The sequence below is a fragment of the Netta rufina genome, assembly GCF_964035555.1.
Source record: "Netta rufina genome assembly, chromosome: 10".
NCBI lineage: Eukaryota > Metazoa > Chordata > Aves > Anseriformes > Anatidae > Netta > Netta rufina.
The window spans coordinates 8,648,575-8,675,363 of record NC_140133.1 but is presented as its reverse complement, the minus strand read 5'-3'; the positions used below and the strand labels follow the sequence as shown (position 1 = coordinate 8,675,363).

At 40.8% G+C, this 26,789-nt stretch overlaps 2 protein-coding genes across 11 annotated transcripts in view; one reads left to right on the top strand and one right to left on the bottom strand.

The window, feature by feature from the left end:
• Nucleotides 1-21,393, top strand: part of PBRM1 (polybromo 1) — a gene marked incomplete at its 5' end in the record, with an annotated part of 61,591 nt that extends 40,198 nt beyond the window's left edge. For 6 of the 10 annotated variants that reach the window (XM_084292563.1, XM_084292559.1, XM_084292560.1 and 3 more), the window contains 9 exons: nucleotides 396-541; nucleotides 856-1,013; nucleotides 1,680-1,863; nucleotides 3,089-3,299; nucleotides 7,052-7,253; nucleotides 15,202-15,357; nucleotides 17,625-17,695; nucleotides 18,850-19,066; nucleotides 19,396-21,393. In XM_084292563.1, the coding sequence (XP_084148689.1) occupies nucleotides 396-541; nucleotides 856-1,013; nucleotides 1,680-1,863; nucleotides 3,089-3,299; nucleotides 7,052-7,253; nucleotides 15,202-15,357; nucleotides 17,625-17,695; nucleotides 18,850-19,066; nucleotides 19,396-19,568 (1,518 nt within the window). In that variant the 3' untranslated portion in view covers nucleotides 19,569-21,393. Of the gene's footprint in view, nucleotides 1-395; nucleotides 542-855; nucleotides 1,014-1,679; nucleotides 1,864-3,088; nucleotides 3,300-7,051; nucleotides 7,254-11,143; nucleotides 11,303-15,201; nucleotides 15,358-17,624; nucleotides 17,696-18,849; nucleotides 19,067-19,395 lie in introns of all 10 variants that reach the window. The other 4 variants (XM_084292557.1, XM_084292562.1, XM_084292565.1 and 1 more) reach the window with 2 other exon arrangements.
• Nucleotides 21,394-25,186: 3,793 nt separating this feature from the next.
• UQCC5 (ubiquinol-cytochrome c reductase complex assembly factor 5) lies at nucleotides 25,187-26,730 on the bottom strand. Its single transcript, XM_084293017.1, has 3 exons — nucleotides 26,646-26,730; nucleotides 26,377-26,529; nucleotides 25,187-25,528 (listed from the first exon to the last, which is right to left on the bottom strand). The coding sequence occupies exons 2-3, from the start codon at nucleotides 26,525-26,527 to the stop codon at nucleotides 25,461-25,463; spliced, it is 219 nt and encodes a 72-aa protein (XP_084149143.1). The 5' UTR covers nucleotides 26,528-26,529; nucleotides 26,646-26,730; the 3' UTR covers nucleotides 25,187-25,460.
• Nucleotides 26,731-26,789: the final 59 nt, after the last annotated feature.

The window sequence follows — 26,789 nt, the reverse complement described above, 5'->3', positions numbered from 1 at the left end:
ATCATTAAATTTTTATGTATCTTAACTTGGCCAAATACTTATTCTTGCCTTCTGAAGTTTTTGCTGTGCTTTATAACAAGCCATCAAAATAGGCAGACAAGGCTTCGAAGTCCATAACTTTGAAGCAATAGAACAAAAAAGGACCTGGGAATTGCTGGCAAAATTATGGCTTTGAATGTGAAATAGGAAGGCTTGCACCATACTCGGAGGATATCTGTGGCTTGTATATTTCATTTTTAAATTCTAAGGCCCCTCATTTTTGTATTTACAGGTCTTTTTGCTATTTGCCTATTATTGGTGACATAAAGAAAAGTCTGGTTTACTTGCACATGGCATCACTTCATGAGTTTGTTTTTCCTTCCTCCACAAGTTTCTAAGTTTGTATTCTTCTGCAGGATAAAGAAGATGTTCCAGTAGAAATGTCCAATGGAGAACCTGGTTGTCATTACTTTGAACAGCTCTGTTACAATGATATGTGGCTTAAGGTCGGAGACTGTGTCTTCATAAAATCACATGGGTTAGTGCGACCTCGGGTAGGAAGGTAGGTGCAACTTCTTTTTTTGCAGATTGTGTCTATAAAAATACCTTGGACAAAAGACTGTCTTACTGAAACAAGTATGAAAGAGGATGGGAAATAATCTCCTAAATGGAACCAGAAGTTAGAAGCTCTTAGTGGGCTGAGGTGGAAATTTATCAGCCTGGTTTTAAAAAAGTGACAGTTGTACAATTGGAGTAGGCTGTACCTTTTTTTTTTTTCACTCGTTTCACAGTCTTCCTGAACAAGTCAGTACATCCAGATAACTCATTAGGAGGGATGGCCTTTCATCTATGTCAGTGGTTTGTTTTTCTTTCTAGAATTGAAAAGATGTGGGTGCGAGATGGAGCTGCATATTTCTTTGGTCCAATCTTTATCCATCCTGAAGAAACTGAACATGAACCAACTAAAATGTTCTACAAGAAGGAAGTGTTTTTAAGTAACTTGGAGGAGACCTGTCCTATGACTTGCATTTTGGGTAATTGTTAACAACTTTAAATCCAATGGGAGATTCTCATTCTGTACATTTAAAACAAAAATAAAATAAAAATCTGACATAATTTCTAGTGATGGGTTGGCTTGATTCCAAATTCATACTGAGTGAATGAGGAGAGATCATTCTATCTGTTCCTACTATGCATTCTTGTCTCTAGGACCTGCAGTGAGGTTTTTCACGATGAGGAAGTTTCCTTAAAATAAGGGAATTACACATGAATCAAAGCAAACGTTTTCTGTAGTCGGAGAACAGAAAAATCCATTGTTCTAGTATGTTAACTGGAAAGTCAATTGAGAAGGAAGCTGATTTTTTTTTAAATGAGATGCTATTATGTACTTTCTGTACATCTTAACCACATATATTCTGTAGTTAAAATGCTGTGCTAAATATCGTTAACAGACTCATGATTGTTGTTTTTGTTAAAGAACAAAAAAACAGAAGTTTAAAAAATGAAATCCAAAGGCTGAATTCCGTGGGTTTCTTATGAGTGACGTTATTTAATAGGGATGTCAGTTGATGTATTTTCTGTAGTTGGCCTAAATACTGGGTTGATACTTATGTGACCAGGAAAAAAATGAGTTTCCGAACTTTTTGTAAAATGTCTGCAAACGTGGTTGCCTTCTTAACCAGCTCATTTCATTTCTGCAGGGAAGTGTGCTGTTCTGTCGTTCAAGGACTTCCTCTCCTGCAGGCCAACAGAAATTTCTGAAAATGATGTTTTTCTTTGTGAGAGCCGCTACAATGAAAGTGATAAACAAATGAAGAAATTTAAAGGGCTCAAGAGGTTTTCACTTTCTGCAAAAGTTGTCGATGATGAAATATACTATTTTAGGTAAAAATGGTATGGGAATAAGGGAGTCATCTGAGCACTCTTCTGAATTGTGGTGAATTAACCCAGTTAGCAGCTAAGCCCCCATCCAGCCACTTGCTCACTTCCCTCAGAGGCATGTGGGAGAGAATCAGAAGGGCAAAGGCAAGAGAAACTTGCAGGTTAAGATAAAGATGGTACAATTTTTGAAGCAAAGCAAAATAAATAATTCACTACTTCATCTTGGCTGGCGGATGTTTAGCTACTTTCTGAGAGCAGGGCATCAGCACAAGCTATCTATATTTTGGAAGACAAATACCATATCCTCACATGACCCCCCCCCCACACACACACACACCCTTCTCCAGCTTTCCCCCAGTTTTTATGATGTTACATGATACGGCAGTACTGCTTTGGTCAGTGGGGGTTAACAATCCTGGCTGTTTCCCCTCCTAGCTTTCTGCCCACTCCCAGCCAACTCAAAGTGGGGGAGTGGAGGAAATAAAAGGTCTTGACAGCGTGGTGATGTGACACTGTTCAGCAAGAGCTAAAACATCCGTGTGTTATCAACACTGTTTTGGTCACAAATCCAAAAGGCAGCACCATACAGGCTGTCATGATAAAAATTGACTCCACCCCAGGCAGACCCAGTACATACATAAAAGTCACTGTTGAAGATTAAATCTGGTTGCATGTTTTTTAAAACAAGTTTGAGGAAGAAGTCCAAATAAGTTTTTTCAGTCTTAATACCAGCAGATGTTTACTTTTTTCTTCTCCTGACTTTAGTAAAACTTGTCACATTTTTGGATTAGTAGGTTAGTAGGTCTTGGACATCGTTAAAATACCTGAGTCCTCAGTATGGATAACAATTAGCTTTCCAATTGGTGAACATAATCAAAATATTAATTTCTAACTAAAGAAAAACATAAGACCTAAGGAAGTTGTGCTGTTAACTTCCTTCTGCTGCAGAGATGAATTATTTGCTGCATTGAAATTGCCTTCTAACTCATAAAATTAAAAAAAAAAATCCTTCCAACAAGTGACTGAAATAAAACACTGGCTATGGATACTGAATGATTTCTGCTCAGTGTTCTGAAAGATAGCACAGGTGTATCCTAAGTCACCATTGTTTCCATGTTGTTCAGTCACATAAGAAGAAAAGCTGGTTTCCTCTTCGGAATATTTGCTGTGTCCTGTGAAGTATGAATACATTCTCATCTGTATTTTTTCTTCTTCCTCTAACTTTCAGAAAACCCATAGTTCCTCAGAAGGAACCATCTCCACTTCTGGAGAAGAAGATCCAGCAGCTAGAAGCAAAATTTGCTGAGTTGGAAGGAGGTGATGAGGACATAGAAGAGATGGGAGAAGAGGAAGGTGATATCACTGAAACACCTTCTATGCCTCAGCTTCAGACCCCATTAGCTAGTGAATTGGATATAATGCCTTATACTCCACCACAGGTAAAAATCTTTGAGAGACCTTTAAACCTCTGTATTCCTCATTCTTTCCTCAAGGCAAATAAAAAAAAAAAAACACACAACATTTTATCACAGAACAGATTTATATTTCAGTTTACTGGTCTGTGGAGTAATTATACAGAACAGTTATAGCATATCCAATATGATACGCATGTTGTAATGTTTAAGTCTGTTAAAATATTTCAAAGGAAGTATCATTCAGCTTAGGAAAATCTTGTAGGGTATGTTTTTGTATACATGTATGTCAATATTGTTTCTTGTTAGTAGGTTTTCTGTGACACTTTTTAAGAAATAATAGGCCCTTATATTAAAGATAAGGTTAGGATGTGAGGGTTTAACTGTAATTTAGGGGTTACCTAGCATCCTTTTTTTTTTTTAAGCTTTTCCTTAAATTTTGAAACAAGCTAGATTTGGGTGCTAGAGTTTTGACAAGTGTTTTTTAGAAAATGCTGCACATTCATGAAGGAAGAAAATCACTTTTAGTTTTATTGTTACTGTTCACACTTGGAAATTGGAACTTGAGGGAGGGAAAAAAAGTGAGAGCTATTAATGTGTCTTGCTGTGCATCATAGAAATTTTGAAATTAAATTCCTGATAAATGGACGAGTAGTAAATGAGAAATCATGTGGTTATGTGATGCTTGAACATGGCACGAGTTGTTGCTGCCGCTTAAATGGAGCGCTTTGTCCCCTCCCTCGCTTGCTGCATCTCTCACACAAGCCCTGGCTGTAATGTATGAGTATTGAAACAGGCTGGGGAACTGTTTTAGCTGGAAGTTCACCTAACCAAAAATGTTTGTTGACAACTGGGTTAGATTGTTTTATCTGTCACATCACATTCTCACATCCAAGTTAATGCCAGCAAACTAAGGAGGCAATGGGAATGACCTGCTGGGAACAAGAGGGAGTTTGGGAAGTGTTTGTAACCAGCAGTGTGGACTTCTGCTGTGTTACATTGACTGTGAAGTGATAGCTTCATTGGCAGTTGAAGAAAGGATGTGACCACGTGTCACAAAAAAAAAAAAAAAAAAGAAAGAAAAAAAAAAGAAAACAATTGATGAAATTCAAACCTTTAGTTTTGTTTGATCATTATTTTTGCTATGCGAGCAGACCACCAGAGACATTTTCCCATGCAAAGCCGACTGCTGCTCTTGCTTTTTAGTGTTGAATTTGTAAATAGCATGAGAACTCTTGCCAGGTATTACAAAAAGCAAGTATGTTGTTATCTATATTAGCCAACTAATATAACATTGTAGGAAGGGGGAAGGTAACTTATACATCAAAATAATACTGTTGCTAAGCATGGAAATGGAAATACCCAGCGTGCGTGTATATACCTTCAGACAGATGTGACCTCTGAAGTCTAGAAATTGAAGTTGAAAAAAAAATTAAGAAAAAAATGAAAAGAATCAATAGCAGTGTATTCTGAGAGGTGAAAGATGATTCATAAGTACCCCCTTGCAGATTCCTCATGCTGCTGATTTGGAAATAAGAGGCATGTTGTGTCTGAGCTGGCATTCAAAACACAATTTAACTTTGACAGAGATAAGTAACACGTAGCACAGAAAGAAACTGTCTTCTTCAGCCCAACATAATTGTTCTATTTATGTCTCCTTTGAAAAGTGTCATTTTAAACAGAGCTCCCAGGTAAAAGGCATATGTTTGCTTCGTGTTCTCTTAAATGTATGTGATTTTATCTAAAAAAACCACTATTAAAACTCCTGTTATTTTTACCCGTTTTTTCCTGATAACAAAAGAAGCATTTACTGTACCTGAGAATAAAAGGAGACAAGATGATTGAATACGTGGTGATGTGGGGCTTGACAAATAGGTGAATGATGTTCTCCTGCTGCAGTTTGCTGTAAATCAGGAAGCAGAACCTAAGAAAGAAAAAGATGTGGAACTTTTTTTGTTGTTTTTTTGTTTTTTTTTTTTGCTTTAGCAGTATGGCTGAGAAAAGGCATTGAAGAGGGTCTTGGTTTATTTCTTCTCATACCACATCTAATCTATTACGCAGTTATCTGCCTCAAATGGATAAGATTATGTTAAAAATTGTCTTATCAGAGATGTAAAATAATGGAAAAATAAGAATTCTGAGTTCAGTTTTCATAAAAATTCTCAAAATCCTTCTTTCCCTTTCAAACCAATGAGTAGGCCTTAATGTTACGTGACCACAGGTATAGTTGGATTTACCTGTTTCTGAATTGAGAACTCTTCACCTGCCAATGTGAGCTTCCTTGAGAAGCTAGGATGTGTTGTACAAGCAGTTTGTCATACCAGAACCTGTGTGGGTTTTTTTCCTGCTTCCTCCATCATAGAGACAAACCTAGAAAACTTCGTTCCAAAAAGCCAAATATTGTCCTTAGGCTCGTGATGAAAACATTGAGGGCAGATTGCCATTTGAAAATGAATACAATGAAGCCTGTAATAGCGCACCAGCATGCCTCAGTTTATCCACTGCCTGGTTTATGTTCATGAGTAAGACTTTTAGAAAGCTTTGGTGTAGCTGAAGCTTTGTATTTAGCTGGGAGATGAGTGTTGGACAGTTGGGCTTAGAGCAGCAAATAAATGGAGTAATATGGCCAGGACTTTCAGGGTAGGAAGAGAACAATTGCATATGTTTTTCTTTCCTCTCTGCCACTTCTCCCGAAGTATATGGAAACAGTTACACTCTTCGAGATGTGAGAAATCTGTAGTGCTCAAGATACGAGGAAGCCCTGTTGAGGGTTTCAGTATGCTGATGTGTTTGTGGGCCTTATTGGCTAGTGAATGGGTGAATTACAGTCTCCCATACATCACATACAGGTGGCATCTCAGTGGTTGTCAGAACAGTTTAAATATTGGTGGCTGGAAATGTCAAGGAGCTCTCAACAGGAGCAGCCAGGGTGAGAAGAGCAAAGGAGCAGATTGTGGATAGAATGGAGTATTTGTCACTCATCAGCACGCAGGTGGGGATGTGAACCTGGTGTGCGGGTGACAGTGATCAGAAAAACCAGGCTTTGCTTTTTTTTTCCAGGGAGAAATGGGTACTTCTGAACTGGGAGAGGAACTCTAGAGATAAAGGAATGTCTGGCAGGCAAAGTAGAGAGCACTTAGGGATGAGAAGACTGGAGGATAGAAGACAAGGAGGTGGGAGTTGCAAAGGCCTGGGAATAAATGTGAAAGCAATTCCCTAAAATCTGCAATGCAAATAAAACCTTCTACTTGTGTTGGCAATATTTCTGAGCAGCATAATGGATGACATCTGTGATAGCAGCACAATTACTGTTATTCTTTTGCCATTCTAAATAGTCCCTTACTTGCTACTCAGCCCTTCGGAGTCCTCTCAGTTAGTTAGGAATGACTTCAGCTAATAGCGATCGTTCTGTGCTGTGTTTCTGCACACTTTTTGAAGCCTCCATTATAAGGTTGGCTTTATGTCTGGAAGGGTTAAAAAGCATCAGATCATTGTGTTTTGCTTTTTGTTTTTGTTGTGGTGCTGTTTGTTTTGTTTTGTTGGGTTTTTTTGTTTGTTTTTTTTTTCCCCACCTGTGTACTTTCTGTGAATGTGTGCTTGTTATGCATTGGTAGGAGATGCAATCTCTCTTTAGGGGCTATAAAGTTGAATGGGTCTTGGACAGATATATACAAGAGGAATTTGGGAATACTTTTACATACTATTTCTTACAGCTTTGATTTTTTTAATGTCAAGAAACTCTGTCGTATGCTTGTGGTCATAACTGCTTTTTCTCGCAGTCCACTCCCAAGTCTGTTAAGGGCAGCACCAAGAAGGAGGGATCGAAAAGGAAGATCAACATGAGTGGTTACATCTTATTTAGCAGTGAGATGAGAGCTGTGATTAAAGCTCAGCACCCAGACTATTCCTTTGGAGAGCTCAGCAGGCTTGTAGGAACTGAATGGAGAAACTTGGAAGCAACAAAGAAAGCAGAATATGAAGGTAAATAAAAACTAAAATGCTAAACTCTCTTTTTACACTTTTTCTCTTTGAACATGTTCGATGTTATGACTCAGATGACCAGTTTTATAAAAGGAAGTAGTTGTGTTTGTGTTCTGGACGTGCCTTAAAGAGGAGTTCATATTGAGAGCTGACTGAAGAGGAGCAAAGAGCATGTTTAAGTTATGTAGTGTACAACTGATAATTGAAATATCCTTGCCACAAATAATCAAATGAACAAAGACAAAAGAAATGGGGAAGAGTTAGAAGTAAAAGGGCTTGAAGCCCTAGTGCTGGAAGTCAGCTGGAAAAATGGCTTGTAAAAGTTTCTGTATAGGAGGACATGGAGGGGGCAGCAAGAAAGGGAACTTTTGGACAAGAAGCTCTTCAGAGCTGCATTACCAGGTAAGAAAGTGTATAGTAGAGCAGAAAACAAGTTTCTCAGTTAACTGTACTGAGAGTATGAAAGAGCTTTGGTATAATAAAATCAGGGATACAGACTGTTATACTGTAAATGTGACCTGTTGTTCAGTCTCAGTATTAACTGTTGTAACTGATGTTGAGAGATTTCATATCCTGAATTAAGCCAAGGGATGAGGTACTTTCAAAAGACCTTTCTCTCTCTCTCTCTCTCTCTCTCTCTTTCTCTTTCTCTCTTGTTTTCCTACTGATACTGTTCGTTGTTTCAGCTTTGTTTGACCAAAAATCAAAATGCAGATGATCCTTAACAGCAGGCCCTATCCAAGCAAACAGAGTAGCTTGACATCCAGAGTTACTGTTTCAGTTAATAATGTCTCAACATTTCCAATATAAAGCCCAGTGTTTAAGCAACTGTTACAATTTTATTGGATAGGAAAGTTTCAACCCCTTAGAAAGGTATTGTCCAGTTAAATTATAATGTTACTTTTTAAAAGTGAGGGTGATAACTTTTTTGCATGCTCATAGTGGTAGAGGCTGCTCCGATACCTCAAACTGGAGGTTTGCCTTGTGCTTTACACCCTCAGCCTCCTCAGTCCTTTGTGAACTTGCAGTAGTACCTCTTTGCAGTTCTGGAGGGTTGAGCACCATCACGTGTGAGTCGTCTTTGCAAATGTGAAGGGAAATGGTAATGCTCTTTTGTTGTGAAAGTATCATGGCCTGCCTTTTTTCCTGTTGTAGTTTGCTATTACACCAGCGTAGGTGCATGTGGCATCTTTTATTGACAGGCAAGCTCGAGCAGTAGGACGGCTAGCTGTCATCCCTTGAGCATTGTGACGCTCACACTTCCACTGTAACCTAACAGTAGCAACAGTGTCTGTCTCCTGTGTTAACAATATTCTGAGTGCTTCCATTTTAACCCTCCCTAGCCTTAAAATTTTCAAGGCTTTTGAGTCTTGGACTGCAGTTTTTCCAGCTTGGTGTTTGCCCAGGACTAGGCTTTTATTTGTTTTGGAGGGGTCGCGATGGGGTTACAAAGCATCCAAACTGTTTACTCATTACCATGCTTGAAAGGAGAGAAACTCCACTCCTTCCCCTGTGATAAGTCAAAATTCGTGTGCTCTCTAGTGTGGACACTGCACCAGGGATACCAGGGAACTGGCATGGTTTGACACTTGAATGGAGAAGTGCCTTTCCGTGTTTTGGTAATAAAGCAGTCTGCATTTTTGATTCCTTTTGACCCACTGAAAATTTCATTTGTCATATGTGCAGGTTAGTAGCTGGGTTTTAGCAGTAATTAATCAAAGAACAGGCTGTGTTGAAAATGCCTCGTGGCTAACTGCACTGTGGAAACTCCTTAAAATAAAGTTATGTGTGGGGTTTGAGGCAAAGGCCTGTCCTAAGGTAAAGCTTTTTGTTCAAAGCACGATCTCTTTCCTGTCTCTTGAGATGTGTTCGAAATGGCTTTTGAATGATCTCGAGTTCTAGCTTAAATGATTTGGGGTTAGGTGCAATGAGTATTAAGGTGAGTGTTCGAGGTTGAGCTTTCAGACACCCCCTTCGGTTCCCTCTGGCAGTGTTGTTCCATCTGTTAGTGAATGAGTGGCAGCCACTGCGTGGACAGACAAGGTAACGCTCAAGTGTTGTCCTACATCAGGTCCTTCTTCAAGTCTGAAGTCTGATAAAACTGAATGCTTAACAGTAACCTCTCATTCACCAGGGTACCTCCAGAACTTTTGCTTTTGGCTTTTGTCTGACTTTTTTTTTTTTTTTTTTTTTTTTTTTTTAACTGGCCAGCAGTAGGTGAGAATCAGAACAACTACTTCATCTTTTCCCTAAACGCTTACTCTGGTCTTAAGATGATTATCTCCTTTTTCTACTTCAGGATCTATCTTTAAACGTCTCATGTATTTTGTGCAGATGAGTTGCCTGTAGTAAATTTAGGAGTTTCTGTGTGTCATCATCTCTTCCTGAAATGACAGGAGTGAAAAGGAGGGAAATGCCTGTGAAATAAAACTGGTCTTTCAGTGTGTGGATGCTGTGCTAGATGCTGCACAAACTGGTCCTACAGAAGACTAATGCGTGATATGTTTGCAGTCATATACTGGAAAAAGTGTCTAACGTTGGCAGGATGCATTCATAACTCGATCTCCTTGATGAACTTCTTAGCCTTGTTTGGCAGAGGACCTTGATTGCTGTTTTAGTGGCAGTTTTCATCTTCCACCAGCTGCAAGAAAACTTCTAGTCCTGCATTCACTGTTGTTAAAATTTGCTGGAGATGTATGCTGCATTCGTTTATCCTTTGTTGTTCCTCATTGTGTCAGTAAGAGACGATGTTCAGAGTGAACAAATCAGCAACTTGCATGCCCTAAAAGCATCTTCAGTGGGCATTCGGTATACCTTCTTTTTTTGTTTGCTTGTTTTTGTTCTTTTTTTGTTTGTTTTGTTTGCTTGTTTTCTTTTTGGGGGTGGGGATGGGTTTTTTGTTTGTTTGTTTGTTTTTTCTTCTTCCCATGACCCTTTGTCCTTCTCTTAATATAAAATTGTCCTCTGGTCAGATTCCCCTGCAGTAGATCTTTTGTTCTTGCAGTCACAGTGAGAAACTTGATTGAGATAATGACCAGATTCATCGTACAAAGGACACACATGACCTCCAGTGAGCAGCACAATGTGAGTTAGACATCTTCAGCAAAAAAAAAAAAAAAAAAAAAAAAAAATAGCTCAGAGGGGACCAAAATGGGGAAAACAACAGAAAGAGGCAAAAGAAAAATATTTTTGCTTCATCAAACTGCTGCTTGTTATGTTCCAAACACTAAGGACCTATCTACACTAGGGAAAAACTTTGCAAGTGCTTCCCAACTTTGCCACCGCTTTTCGGCTGCATCAGTAATAAAAAACGATAAACTAACCCCAAAAATGCAACAACAAGAAAAGAAGTGGGGAGCCCAGGAAGAAACGGGCCACCACTGGCACTGCTGCCTGCTATTTGCATCTTGCTTTAGGGCACGTATGAGAGACAGGGTGCTCAAAATTCCTGTCTGTGGGAGAGCTGCTGGCCTTGGCTGGGACTGGTTTAGCTGAGCCAGTGGTGTCAAAGAGGGAACGTTTTGCCATGTTCTCCTAGTGCGGACTGAGCCTAGTGCTGGACTGCTGCTTCATGTTGGTAACACTGGTGTTATTATCCAATTTGTTCTTTGACTTTTCAAATTTTTATTTTATTATGATTATTTTTTATTATTATTTTATTTTTTTAGAAAAAGATAAAACTTTGTGGACTATTTTTCATGCAAGGTTCTCTAAAAGTCTTAGCTGCAGCCACATGAAATCAAATCATATGCTGTATACAAAGATTCATCTGTTCTACTTTATATTTGACTAAACTATGCCAGTGTTTGACTAGTCCTTTTTAATGAACAGATAATATTTTGAAATTCTGGGTTACAAAACAGAACTGAAAATCTAAAATACTTTTACAGAGCGGGCAGCTAAAGTTGCTGAGCAGCAGGAGAGAGAGCGAGCAGCACAGCAGCAGAATCCCTCCCCCCGGGCAGGCACTCCTGTCGGGGCTCTTATGGGGGTGGTGCCGCCACCAACACCAATGGGGATGCTCAATCAGCAGTTGACACCCGTTGCAGGTAAAACGTAGGAGCTATGACCATTTTTTCCTCATCCACTATATCAACCCCCCTTCATAACTCTGAACACTCTCTTGGGTCACTTTGTTCTTGCGGAAGAAAAGGCTCAAGCTCTTCAGTCTTTCTTCATGGTGACTATACGTAGCCTCAGCAGTGGGCTGGCGGTCCCACGTTACGTGCTCCACTAGTGAGTAGCCTGTTGAAAGCGCAGAGAAAGGCTCCTCCTCGGGCAGTAGGCCTGTTCTGTTGGTGTGCAGTCGTGTTTATTCGCTCTGCTTTGCCGAGGTCATGTTTAGCCCTGCTGCGGCAGGAGGGGAGGGAGCTGAATGCTCTTGTAGTGCATGCGGCACCAGTGGATGTGGTAAAGCAGGAGGCAAATGATGTTTTTTTTTAATTGTCAGAGAGGTGAGAGGCAAACAGAAATCCAAACCAGGCTTTAAATCCAAGCACAAGAATTGTTAGTTGGATATAAGTGTTGTACTCGAGGTTCTAGTGTCATTGCAAATACAAGTACAAAATCCCAACGTTACTGCTTTTATCAGGTGATTTTCATACCAGTTTAGAGAACTCTTCCACGTGGTCCCTGTTGCTGGGTGCTGTGGTCATTGCCAGTCATAGTCCGACTTGAGTTCGTAGGTAGTGTGCTCAGAAGTATCTCCAGATCAGATCTGAAGAGTCTTTTATGGAAATCAGCCTTACATCTGTGAGAGAACAAATTAGGTCTGATCTGATAGTTTGTTCTCCTTCCCCCATTTCTGGTTAGCAATAGCTGGGTAGCTTCAGTCAAGGTCAAAATAGTGCTGAGTAGGTAAAAATGAGTATTTGGAGGTTTGGTGTTTTTATTTTTTTGTTTAGTTTTGACTTTGTTTTGTTTGTTTTAAATTTCCCTTATGGCATTCCAATTATTCCATTTACTCTTTTGTCATTTTTCTTTTTCTATGTCTTGCCGGCTGTGGCCATACTTACAGCTGCCAGCCTGAAATGTTTTTCATTATGGTCTCTAAAACATTTTTTTCAGAAAATAGGTTCCATGGATGTTTAGACAGAAGGCACATTCCTTGTTTAGTTCATGGTCTCCAGATTACAAAGCATTTGTTTACACTGAATTGCGTATTTCTTTTAGTTGTTCCTTTGTTTATTTTTTAAACTTTGTTCCTTGAACACCTTGTAGATATTTTTTGTCTTGCAGTGATGATTTTTCTGAACTGTTTGCAGTTGGTGTGTGTGTGCACATCTTTGTGCGTATATTTCCAAAAAAAATATCTCCAGCACTAGTCTTCTTTGTGAATAATCTACTTCAATCCAGAATGCATAGCAATGTCATCACCTTGTGGTTGTTGGTTGTTTTTTCTTGATTTGGTTCTTGTTTTTTGGTATTGTGTCGCTTTTCCTTTTTTTTTTTTTGGGGGGTAGGTATTGATAGGCAGTAGTACTTTTATTAACACTTTCTTAAAAGCTTTCCAGCAGCTGGGCTTTCTGCAAACCACACGTGTTACCTTCCTTCCTGTGGCAGCCTCCTCAAAAGCATACCTCTGTTCAAGACCATCATCTTATAGCTCACCCTGTTAGGTCTCTTTACTCTGTCATTGTGAAATGCTTCATTAAGTGGATGATCAAGTGGTTCTTTTGCAACTCTTGCTGTTTTTTTTTTTCCCATTTTGAACAATGCAGTCTTCCTTCTTTTGGTTTCCACGTCTTACTTGGAAGTACCTTACTCTGTTGAGACTTCTTTTACATCCTCCTCCATCTTTAAGTCATTGAAAGCATTCAGTTGCTTTTCTCTGTTTCAGAGAACTTCTTCATCACTTGTTTATGACCCACAGGTACAAGAAAACTGGATATCCTTTTGAGATATATTTTCACTTAGTGCACAGTGCTCTAGTTGCTTTTAAATTCAGGTGTTACAAAAGCTTATTTAAACTTATATCATTGTAGTAAAAAAAAAAAAAAAAAAAGTGGAGGGGGGAGAGAGAGTAAGTTGAAGGAATAAATCACAGCTGTGGGAGCTGAAAATAGTTTGCCCAAGTTTACTAATTTAAAATCAAAATGGTAAGTCATGTATGGGGTATGAAAGCAGGTGCACTTAAAAGCTTGTGATGAGCTACAAGAACTGATTCTCATGGACACCTGTCCCCAGTGTTGTTATTCTAGTCATCTGTTACGTATTTTGTTTGGAAATATAGAAATGAGCTTTTGTGATTGACAAGGGTGGGCTTGTTTTCTTCGAGGTTTGTTTTCGCTTTATGGTGTTTTTTTTTTGTTGTTGTTGTTTTTTGTTTTTTTTTTTTCTTTAAAACTTCAGAGTTGTTTGTAAGTGAACTGAAGATGTGATTGCTGCTTGGAGTGCAGTGGAAGTACCAGGCAGTAGCTACAGCGAAAGCCTGTTATTCTAGGGATAGTTCTGTTGTTTTCCTCTTTTACTTCTCCCATTAGGAACACAGATTCCATTGTGTTGATATAGAGGTACAGATAATTTCTAGATATTTGAAATAGGTACCAAAGAGCTACTTAGTAAGTGCTGATCTAGGTGTCGTGCATATTCAGAAGAAAACGAAAACTTCTACGAAGTTCAGTTCTTTGTTCAATGTAAAGCTTTGGAATTTCAATTTCCTCACCTTTGGAATTTCAGGCTCCTCACCTTTGCAACTCTCCAGAGCAGGTGACAAATTCAGCTTGTGTGTTGGAGCTGCTTAAGGTGTTTCGATCCTGAGCTCACAACAGCTTTGATGAGAAAATGTTCAGGCAGAGCTGACATTGAGTTTCTGGCCAGTTTTAATTCAGAAATCTCAGTTCTGAAAGTTTCTTTTATGAGTTACTCAGAGTGTGGCAAAGATTCAGTAAGTGTTTTATTGGAAAAGGTTACAGAAACCCCAGAATTTTACATTTCTAAACTTACCTTTTATCTCACAACCTGCTTCTGTCCCCTGTCATCTTTCCATTGTCTTTCCAACACCCTTCCTTGGTTCTCTGATAACACAGTCACTAAAAGCATAGAAAATAAGCAAGAAAACAAGCAGGTTTAGTTCTAGGGCATACTACCGTGCAGATACTTTGCGTAAGTTTGCTTAACAGACAGCAACAAATGTGAGTCCAAGCCAAAACAAACTGTCCTCTTCTGCCATGTGCAGAAAACTAAGATTTTGAGCAGCACAGTATCATCTTGGTTGCATCTTTGTTTTCCCTATTAAGACACTTTGTAAACGTTGAGAATTAAATTCAGTGAGCGACCATATGTGCTCCTTGTAGACCCTTTTACTGCAGTCAGATGTGGAGAGCGTTAAGTCACTGCAGCCCAGCAAGCATATCGAGTGCTGTCAGGTTTAAAGTTTTAGTTATTTCTTAAATTCATACTGAAGATGGCTTAATAAAAACCATACATACCACTACCTTTAGTTTTAAGTATGTGAATGTTCTAGGTCTTCTACAAGTTAATTTTGCATATGCACTGCATAAAGATGTATAGACGTTTACTTTTTCCAGTCAAGTTTGGTCTCCAGGGTAGCCCACAAAGTAGGGCTGCTGGTGAAGCTTGCGTAGTTAGCACTGTGTTCGTAATCTGTATGCAGATGGCAGAGCTTTAAGCTGTGTTAAAATTGCTTGCGTTAGTAACATTTAATTGCGGCTGAATTTACTCCTTGTGTTAACACGTCTCAGTATTCAGCATTTACTGCCCCATGAGAAACATACAGATACGCTAAATACTAATTCATCAAAAGTGTAGCATTTCATATTTATAACTTTATTTTTATTTTTGTTCATTTTTGCAAGATACTAATTGTAGTATCGTCTTGCTGTACTAAAGGTGCTTTTTTTTTGTTGTTGTGGATAGTGCATGTCTTACTGTGTAGATCATATTGCATGTTATTGATGCATGTTTGAAATTTGTTGTGTCCTTCAAGGCATGATAAGTGGCTATCCACCGGTGCTGCCACCTTTGCAGGGCCCAGTTGATGGCATTGTTAGCATGGGCAGCATGCAGCCACTTCACCCAGGGGTGCCCCCACCCCACCAACTTCCGCCAGGTATGCCAGGCATCCCAGGCATCCCACCACCCGGTAAGAATGTCATCCTCATTCGCTCCTTGTTTCATTTTCATGTACTTGCCGTTTAACCAGTTGTTACAGAAATTACCTGCAGCTTGTTTTGGTCATAGCGTAATTGTTTGATTGTGTCTGAACGTGGCAGGTTTGTAGCCGCAGCGTGCACAGCGTACTGCTGAGTGTATGTGGTGCATGCAGAGCATTTACGTTGGCACAGCACATGTCCAGTATGCAAGCAGCAAAAAGGTTACTGGCGAAATGTGATGCTGCTCCAGCAGTGGTTCTGCTCCAGTTAAAAAAAAAAACTACAACAACAACAAAAACACCAACACCACCAACAAAAAGAGACAACTGCACGAGCTTATCAGAAGTCTGAAAGATTGAAATCAGCCAGTTCATATCCTTATTCCATTTGAACAGCATCCTTCCACTCCCTCCATTATTCAAGTGAAATCAATAACTTTCAAATGAAATTTGAAATGAAATTTATTGCTCTCATTCCTTACTGAACTCTTTTTCAGTGTAGGGGGGAGAAATGTTCACCTGCCCTCTCATCCTGTTTTCTGTGGATTTTTTTCAGTTTTTACCCCTGCTAACACGTGGCTGTTTAAAAGACACGCATCCGCTATGTTCAGCTGTTCGAACAAGCTGTGGACAAAAGCATTTTCATTTCTCTCTCCTACCCCATTTGCAACTGCGTTTATCAGAAGCTCTGTTGGGACTTGATGTAAATTGTTGTGGTGATTTGTTGTTGTTTGCTTGCTTGCCTTTTTTGTTTTTTTTAAATCCATCAGTGTTAGGCGTGCAGTTTGCATCATTGCTGATGTGTAAGATTCACCATAATGTCATGTAGAGGGAGTAGGAAAACAGCAGCGTGAGCTTGCCTCCGACTCAGCAGGACAGTGACATTGAAGCACACAACAGCAGCATACAAATGTTTGGGAGGTGAATCCAGGACAATGCATTTCTTTGAAGAATGTTTCCAACTGGAGAAACGGGCTGTGTGTACGAAGTACTAAACTAAGAGAACTTGACTAAGGAAAAAAAAAAAAAACAAAAAAAACCACGAAATAATGCCCAGGAGTGGAGGACCACACGTGAAGTGGTGCTAAATCGGGCTGGGTGGGCTAAGGGTCAATGAAGCCCTAACACTGGGAAGGGGAGGGTGCCCTCCTCCAAACCTGTCTGCTTTGTACCAAAAAAAATCTGTGCTGTGTCCCACAACTTGCCTCATCAGTGTTTTTCCCAACTTCTGACCTGCTGTTAGTACAGATGCATTTAAAATGGAGGCTGTAATCAAACGGAAAACTGATTAGATACATGCTTTAGTGTGCCAAATGCAGTGACACATCTTCTGATCACTGGTACGGAAATCTGCATGCAAATTAAACCCTTGTGAAGACCATAATTATTGTGCAGCTTTTCAAATGAATGACCGTAAAATGGCATGAAGAGAAAGAAAAGCAGCAACATACCTAACTGTTTTTCTTTTTTTTTTCCCTTTTTTATTGTTGTTGTTTGATTTATTTTTGTTTGGTTGTAGTTTTTGTTTTGGGGTTTTTCTTTTTTCTTTTTTGTATTTTTTTTTTTGACCAAAGCATCTGTATAGAAAATAGCAGGAACTGCATGCATGACTCATTCAGATTTGTATGTGGGTGGTATCTGCTATATTCTGTGCCCCTTCACATAGTTAGGAAAAAATCAAAACTAACAGGATTTTTTTTTCCTCCAAATGTTGTTTCATATATATAGGACTATTTAAGCTTAACCTGCAAGTGGTGTTTTATGTTAGTGAGATATTACAGAATTTTTGCAATGTCTTGGCTTTCTTCCTACTATGAATGTGTTTTATAAAATTGAACACAAGGAAATTTACTAAAGGAAAACTGCTTTTCCTTTTTTATTGTTCTTTTTTGTTTGCTTGTTTTTAAGGATTCCAGGAAGTTTCTGTTCAGCCAAAGGTGCACATTATAAACTAAAGAATGTAGTTGGGCAATCCCTAAGTAACATGGAAAAAAAAACTAATTTTGCATTTCTTTAGTTAAATGAATTCAAGGGGCCACATACTAATGTTGGGTAGTTGTTGTTTCTTTTTTTTTTTTTCTTCATTCAGAAATTTCTAAAGTTTTTTTTTTTTTTAATTGGGGGAGAGTGGGATATTTAAATGTTTTTAAAATAGCTTTAAGCAATGATATCCAAATATACATTTGATTATAGAAGACCAAATAGGTATTCCTCACTGCTCTGAAATAAGACTGATTGTTTTATATTTTGGAATATAGGTGTTATAGGCCAAAATGTGTCCCCCATGGTAGGCACTCCAGCACCCGGAGCAAGTCCGTTTGGACAGCAGGTGAGTCATTTTCGCGTTATTTATGAAGCTCTAAGGCTTTGAATTTAGCATTTAAATGGGATCTCAGTTAAGACATGTAATGAATGCACATAGCCTTTCCCAGGGAGAACATAAATTCCAAACGTACACTGACGTATTTAGAACCAGTTAATATCTTACACTCAGAATATATGTTTGTATTTCTTGGTTGATTTTTTATTATACTAATTAGGTTCTGCCTAGTGGGATAAGCCCTGCAGTATAAGCAACCCCGTGTTTTTCTTTCTGTTTTTCTTCTAAACTAATACAAGTAATTTTAACACACTGTTAAACTGATGATAATTTCAGTTTTGCATGCTTTGTTGATGCAGCGGGGCTGCTTTTGCACTTTCTCAGCTGTTTCTCAGCTAAGTGGGTAAAAGCTGTTTTGCTTGCTCCCAGATTTCACAAACCAACAAAGCAGATGCTTGTTGGCAGTTCAGAACCTGGGGGTTTGATATCAGTGATGATCAGATGTTCCTTCTCAATGTGGTACAGATGAATACAGATGAAATGTTTAGCACACTTGAAATTGTATTGAGTAAACATTTGCATTATAAAAAGAAACGTGATTTTGACCAGGGGGTATAAAGAAACTCAGAAGTTGAGTACAGTATGTGTGCCATGACACTGAGTTATTCCAGACCATAGCTCGTCTCTGTTAAGAGTTCTGAGAACTGCTGGTTAATCACAGCAGTTGGGGTTCTTCTCTGTGTCAGGGATTTCTGTGTGACTGTGATGTTAGCCTGACTGCAATTAGTTTGTGTTGTTTTTTTTTTTTTTGGTGGTAGCATCCTTATCTTCCAGGGATCAGGGTGGATTTGTATTAGATGTTGTAGAGGTACCTAAAGCAAGATAAAAACCCTACACCTTGCACATCACAGTTTTGTGGTCAAGTATGAGAGAACATGAAATAAAAAGGAAGAAAAATAGCAGTTAAGGGTAATATGATAGAGAAGTGGTGGAAGTAATGAGGCGTGTTTGCTGTTAAATATGGTCTGCTCATACATCCTTTGTCTGTGCATCTCAGTCACCGCCCCAGGTAACCGTGGCCAAAGTGGGTTGTCTTCCAGTGAAATTTTCTTTGTGCCTTCAGTTATAACCAAAACTATCTCTCCGTTGCTTTGTTGTTGCAGATAGGAATCCTTGGCCCGCCAGGACAGCAGGCACCCCCTCCGTATCCGGGCCAGAGCCCAGCAAGTCAGCCGGTCATGCAGCAGCCCTCAACTCCCATGTTTGTCTCCCCTCCACCAAAGACACAGAGGCTTCTTCATTCTGAAGCCTATCTGAAATACATCGAGGGGCTTAGTGCTGAATCAAATAGCATCAGCAAGTGGGACCAGACCCTTGCAGGTAAGGCTTTTGTATGGAAACATCCCACTGTGTGTCAGAAACACTTTGGTAACGGTTTGGCTTTTATGGAAAATGCTAAATTAATCTGCTGCTTGCTTAATAAAATGTACACATGCAAGTAATTGTTAAACTGACAGACTGTAACTATATGTTATTAGTAGGCTAATTCCACTGATGCTGTATAAATCTAATTACCAGTTGTATGGGTTCAAATACTAGGGGTAAAAGAAATACTGTGGAGTTACATTCTCCTTCTTTCCTGAAAAATTGTGGTGAATATCAAATTTATCAAAGTCAGTAGATAATTGGGCTGTTTCTTAACCTTTCAGCACGACGGCGAGATATCCACTTATCAAAAGAACAAGAGAGCCGTCTCCCGTCACACTGGTTGAAAAGTAAAGGGGCTCACACCACCATGGCCGATGCGTTATGGCGTCTTCGAGACCTGATGCTACGAGACACCCTCAATATCCGTCAGGCATACAATATAGAAAATGTTTAGTTGCATTCTTGCTTCTTTCTTTGATACCGGCATATAAGGAGTTTTGTGGAACAATAGCTGTTTTAGTTACTGGGTGGGGAGAGATAACCAACAATAATTTGTATTGCATTTTACTGTACATTGCAAGACCATTTTTATATAAGGACACTTTTAATAAGCATATTTCACTTTTTGTTATATTAAGTTGATTAATTTTGTTATATTGATAATTATATCAATATTGATATATCAACATATCAATATTGATATATTGATTAATTTTGTTATATTAAGTTGTGTTTGTTATATTAAGTTGATCAAATACACGGATTTTTGCATATGTTTCCTTTGTTTGAAAGGCGGTTTCATAATTGGTTAACTGTAGTCAGGGATTCATCTTTCTTATACTTTATTGCTGAGAATCTGATGCCATTGTTTTTATATAAAAGAAGAAAAATAGAAAACAAAGTATTTACAGATTGGTACAATGGAATGTGAAGTTAGTCATAGTTTACATCCTAGAGGAATGTGTGTACCTGTGCTTGTGTGTGCTAGCCGCTTCTGGCAGAAATCTCACTTGGATGTGAACAGGGAAGATCTCTTTGAAAGAAGCTAAAGGTAAGGCGTGCATTGATGCTAGAGCAAAATCACATTTCAAGTCAGTATCGAGGCAGCTGAGTGGGCCACAGCGATCGTGGAAGTGCTAGTGCGGACAGAGCAAGGCTGTCTTGACTGCTAGTGTTGTCCAATCTTGTCCAGTTACTTAATTGTGTAGCCAAGGCCATTGTGATCTTAAATCAGTAACAGCATACCTATGCTGGGCATGCCCGTGGGAGGTGAAACTCATCTGCCATGACCTGTTCTGGGGGTTCTGTGATGCCCTAAGGCTGAGCAGAGGAGGCAAAGCTGCTTCCCCCTGCAATTCAGTCTGCAGGCGAGAGGCCAGAACTTTGAACCAGTTCAGGACTTGGAAGGTAAGTTCGAGGAGAGGCTGAGTTCTTTTGTTAGTGGAGTAACTTTTAAATTCACACGCATTCTGTTAACGATTGGGCATTATGAGACGTTTTTCTGTGTGTATTGATTCACGTTAATGAAAGTTTTGCAATGCAAAATTTGAAATTGGACACACAAATGTAACTTTATGATAGTGCTGTATGCATAACTTCACCATACCTAGTGCATCAGAGAAACGGATTACCCGCATTGCAGCCTTCGGAAGGTTTTTGGGTTAGTTTTTTAGCAAAGTAAGGTGTGTATAGACTCCTCTTGCCAAATTTCAGGGTTGTGACTGCCTTCTGCTAAAGACTTAACTGTCCTTGTAACTAACCAACCTTTTGGACTGCAAAGCTATTTGCTTAAAAGTAAATGCTTTCACGTACTTGATTGTAGAAAAAGAATAATCTTGGGTTGCATTAAGTAAGTGGGAAGGTAAGGTGATACTAATTTGAAAGAAATTGTTGGCAGGAGCATGGTTACTGCAACTCAGTCCAAAAGAATAACTTTTTTCTTTTTTTCTTCTGAGAGAGTGGAAAATAGATTAATCTAGGACCGGTATTTTCATAAACCAGTTGAAGGTAACTAATAATTATTTGTTCTCTTCCTCAGTCCCCTTCCATGAGAAAATTTACTGTTTCTGTAAAAAAAAAAAAAAAAAAAAAAAAAAAAAGTTGATGTTGGTGACTTTTTTTTTCAGCGTATGTTTTCAGACCTGGTTAATCCATGCTTGGCTTTTCATTAGACCTTGTACTCCTGAAGGTTAAGCTGATAACCAGGTGTGTAACATGTATGTACCATCACTTTGTTTACCTGAGTCTTTTTAATTTGAATAAAAATAGTTTGCAAAGTGTTTTGGATTAAACAGGTTTGAGTGTCCCATCAAGACTTTTGTTAGGATTTTATTTCAAGTAATTCTGGCAGTTGCTGATCCAGATCTTATGGAGTCCTTGGTATGTGCACGGGTGTATGTGGGTAAAGAATCGTTTTTATATTGTCCTGTGTGTTGCAGGGCATGTCTGGTAGGTGACAAGAACAGTGAAGTTGGAGGGAAAAGAAAGGCAAAAGAAGAATGAACAAACTGTAGTAAGCTTTGAAAAAATACATGGTGGACTGGGAACCAGCTGAGTAGAGGTGATAAGATTCATTCAGTTCCAGGTGCCTCCACTGTAGTTGCTTTGAAAATAAACAGCAAGCCTTATTTTCATGCTGGAAGCTAACCTGGCTCAGGACTGTCTTTCATGTAGCTGGATAATGAAGGAAATTTAAAAAATAATGTGGAAAAAGCATCTTTTACCCAGTAAAATTACAAAACAAGATGGAAATCTTCTCTAATAACACCAACAGCAAGAAAAATTAAGTGATAGTGACCTCATGTATCTTGAGGTGCCTCTGACATATGATTCACAAAGAGCTATTTAAGCAACCAGAACAGATACCGTTATATTTAATTAACACGCATTAATGTCTTGGACTCAGGGCACAAACACAGCCTCTCATGCAGGCTGCAAGGTTTATGGAACTTCAACCCTTCTAAAACCTGATGGTGCAGTTGCACCGAGATGAATTCTAATCATTGTTCACATTGTATTTGCTCAATTTGAGATGCTGAAGATCGTCTGTAGATACAGGTAGCCCTCTATTGGCAGCAAGGGCACTAAATTGGAGCAGTATTTCAAAATGCTCGAGTACTTCTAACATCAAGAAACGGGACCTGCTTCATTGGCACGTGAAATATTCTGATCAATAACCTTTGTATTCTTTTTGCTTGCTGCATTTACCAGCAAGTCTAATTTGACTTGTCCCACAAACAAACCAAGCCAGAAACCCAGGTACTGCGGTGCACAAGGATCTGGTGGTCCTGGGTGAAGAGATTCCCAGTCTGGCATTCCTTGGAGAAACTCCTCCAGCAATCCAGTACAGAAGTCTAGCCCCACAGCTTAACTTCCAGTAAAGGAGACAGCAGGAGAAATGTGAAAACAGATGGAGGCGAAACCCCCTGGGTTATGCAGCAGCACCAGTGCGTGGTTGGGCTTGGCTCTGGGTAAGCTCAGGGTGTTCTGCAGCCTGGGACAAAAATCAGGGATGGGTGGTCATGAGGTCTGTAACCACCTCCACAGGGAGTGCCCAAATTCATTTTCTATTCGATGATTTAGGGAGGACTATCAATAATCCTCATGCTTTGTGCCAAGCACAAGCACCCAATGAGGATTTAAGGAACCTCCTCAGGAAGTCACAGAACGTGAGGGATCGGAAGGGACCTTGAAAGATCACCCAGTCCAATCCCTCTGGCAGAGCAGGGACACCCAGATCAGATCCCACAGGAACGCATCCAGGCGGGTTTTGAACGTCTCCAGAGAAAGAGACTCCGCAGCCCCCAGGCAGCCTGAGGGCCGATGAGCAGCTCCGTGGTTTCCCCCAGGTCGCTTGGTCAGCGTGAGCCTGTCCCTTCTCTAGTGCAGGGGCTGTGGGCAGCATTGCTTAGGCCTAAGTATTGGGGTCTGTTTGCACGTGACTGCTTTCAGCTGCTTTACCGCATTGAATTTTTCCATGCTTGACATCTAACTTGGCTGGACTTGCATAATCTGGAGAGCCTGCAGCACAAACGCTTTGCTTGTTCTCAGAATCTTTCTGTGGCGGCTGCGAAGGGAACACCCGAGGCTGCCGTTTGTAGATGTTGACCTGACACCAAGTGAACTCCCTGCGGACTGAAGAGACGTGCTCAACTCCAGAACTGGCAGGGGCTCAGCAGTACTTAAACTGAAAGCTGTGTTCCTGGCTGCTCCTGCAGCATCTAACAGAAACATCGCTGTTTCCAGTGCTGGTCTGAGCTATGAAGGGTTGAAGAGTGAGTGTAGATTCAAACTGAGCCTAAATCCCTGCATCTGCCTGCTACAGGAATGGGCTGGGACCAGGGTGCTCCAGCTACTCCGTTTCCAGTGTTAGAGATGGGCAAAACTGGAGAGGGCAGGAGGATCGGTGCTAGCAAGCATTGTGGACTCGGGAATGCAGTTCCAGAGCTCTAAATGTTGAGCTTCGTCTCCTGTCATCGCAGATCTGTTGCCTCGTGGCTGAAATGGTGTGATGCCAACTCAGAGAAGGATTTTACTCCCGCAGTGGTCGCAAAGATCAGTGACACCAAACTCCCTGACACCAAGCTCCTTGTAAGTGACAGCCAGTCCTGCCTTGCTTTTTAAGCTTAACTGGAGGCACCTTAAGCTAAGTTCCAAATGTGCCTGGTGCTCTCAGCTGCAAATGGGAAACAGTGCCACGAAATAAGAAAGAGCTCTGACATGAAAAACAGGCCTTGATTCGCTGAGGTCAGTGAAACACTCCTGCTATTATAGGAGTGCTATGGGAAGCCACAGGGAGAAGCGTTCACACCAGGCTGAGGGCTGAGAAGAAACTAGGGCACAAGGCTTCTTAAAACAACAAGGATACGGAAACCCAAGAAGCAGCAGGAGAGAGCTCCAAAAGGCTCTAAGAGCACAGGCAGATGGAGCTAAAGCGCAACAATTTTCAAAATGTGGTTTTCTGTGAGCGTTTTGCTGTATGTGGTGCTACTGTCAGGATTTGTGGCAGTGGAATGATCGATGACTGTAACAACAATCTTGTGTGTCTGTGTGGACTTGGGCTTCACCTCAGAACCAAAGCCAAAAGTGAGGTTATTACTTCTCAAATAGATGTGTGTCCTCTGCTGTCCACTCGGAGCATAGAGGGCATAACCACATCTCCAGTTCTCTGCCAGTTCTTTTTTTTGCGTGAAAACTCAGGCAGCACTAGTTCTCCAGGTCAAGCCCCTGGAAAGCACAGCACAAAGCTGGGGGGGTCCCTTCTACTTGCAAGTTGAGTAATTTACTGTAAGATCATGTAAACAGTCATTGTCTCTTATGTCAATTGAAAACTTGCTCCCGTGGAAAAAGGCTACCAGGAGTTAGCATGAGAATGTGTTTAAATATATGAGCTCCCTTGGGGATTTTGTTTTTAGGCTGGTGCTTTGATGTTAAGAATTGGCCTCCTGGGGACCTGTCAGCATATACACAAATCATCAGAAATAAAAGCAATTGCGTTAATAAATGTAATTATCATACCAGAGTCCCACTAATGCCTAGTCACTGACATGCTCCACACTCATGAGGTCTAGTGTTGCTGTGATAGGAAATAAAAGAAAACTGAAAAAGCAGCCCTAGAATGCTGTTAGCTCTCCTCTCCTTCTTTGGGAGGCACACCTCCTGCAACAAGAAGTCAGGTGCTATAGTTGCTGTTGCACATTGCTCCAAACCTGTGCCTGCTAACAGGTAAAGCAGCAGATTTTTCTTCCCCTCAGCCCTTGCCTCTCTCCATTGTTAGTCACCACCCCAGGTAGTGCACAAATACCCAGCGGAGCCTAAATGCACACATGACTTTCCAAAGAGTGGGGGCAGAGTAAGTAAGCACCAAGCTCTACATCTCTCTTATTTTCTCTACTTAAAATTTCACTACATTGGAAAGAAAAGTCAGACATGAGAGAGGCTTCCATCAGTACAAAGCAAACTAATTAAAAATGAATGTATGCAATATGTAACTCAGTTCTCTCCCGGTGGTGCTGTCACAACAACGGCATTTCATCACGCAAAGAAAAGCTGTAGCCAGACTGTTTATTCGGTTTAGTTTATTTAAAAGTGTTGAAAAAGAAACCATTAAATAGGTGGCAAAGGTCTAAACACAATGAACTTCTCTCTGCTGTATTCAGTTTAGACACAAAGCACTCATGGTAAGAAGCAGATGTAGAATAATCTGCCAAAACCATCTGAGAGCATACCTCAGAAACTTGCTCAGTTCACGTTGCAGAGACAAAATTTTGCCCCTACCAGCACCATGGCAGCAATGCTTCTTTGATACAACTGAAGCTGTCAGGATGTTCCCCTTGAACCCTTCCAGCTAAAATTCACTTTTCTCCATCCTTGCCTTGTACTGTCTTTCAGATCGTTTCCTGCGGTAAACATCATCTGTGGCAAAACAAAAAAAAGATTTTATTAGCATTATCCAAGAGCAAGATGTTATTAAATGTATGAATCCTGTCACCTCAAACTTTTTAATCCAATCTCCTCTTACAGACATTGACAGGCAACTGGAGACAACATGAATCCTTATTACAACTTAAAAATAGCTCATTTCCCTCCCATCCAGGCTAAAGTTCTTCCCCTCAGTCTTGATTAAATGTTTTTATAGGAAAACTAAGTTTCCAGAGCAATACAGTCATTTTTCTACTTTCTCATGAGGATAATTAAAACCACAAATGCCTAAACTAGCTGAAGCTAAAAGGAAATTAAACTACAGGGACAAATTCCAATGCCTGAGGCCTCAGTATTGTAGCTATTTCTAAAAACAGAGGTATCTACTTGTGTTGATGATCTTCCTCGCTGTTCTGCCTGCCTTCCCCACACTGATCACCCCTAAATATCCATCGCCAAATAAAAACTCACTGACATAAAAAGGTTACCGGTCTTGTGTGGTGTTAAGTTGCATGCGTTACGGAGCAGCATTATTACTGCATTATGAAATTGTTTAGGCACAGCATTTTTTTTCAGAGAAAAAAGCCCGGGGCTTGGGCTGACGTGTAGCAGCTGCCACACAAGCGATGTGCTCTGTTTTCCTACCTGCCTTTACTGTGACACAGGTGTGCCTCAGAAAGGTCAGGAGGGAAAACCTGAGCACAGCCGAGCCTTCGGGAGCAGTTTGGGCTGCAGTGAGCTCCTCTCCCCGTTTCATCTCCTACAGCCCCTGAGGCGCCTGCCCCCACCTCACAGCCCTCGGGGGCTGAGGCGCCCCCGCGGGCGGAGCACGCAGCACTCACAGAAGGTCTCCTTGCCGACGCGGACATGGATCATGAACCACTCCATGGCTCCCCCGAGGAGGAAGAAGAAGGGCAGGAAGCGGTAGGCGCCGAAGCGCTGCCTGCCGGGCACCCGCCGCAGGAGGCGCCTCAGGCGGCCGCTCACCAACATGGCTGCGGGGACATGACAGGAATGGGCGGGAGGGCAGGGGGGCGGCCATGAAGCCCCCGGCCCCGGCCCGCAGCCAATCAGCGCGGCCGGCGCCTCGCGCCCCCTCCCACCCGCTCACCTCCAAGCGCGGGCCCTGCGAGCCGCCGGGCCGTACCACGTGACGCGCAGGGCGGGGCGCTCCTGGGCTCCTCCGCGCCTGAGGCGGGGCGGGGCGGGCGAGGCCACGCCCCCTCTCGCGGCGCGGCGGTGATTGGCTGCCCGG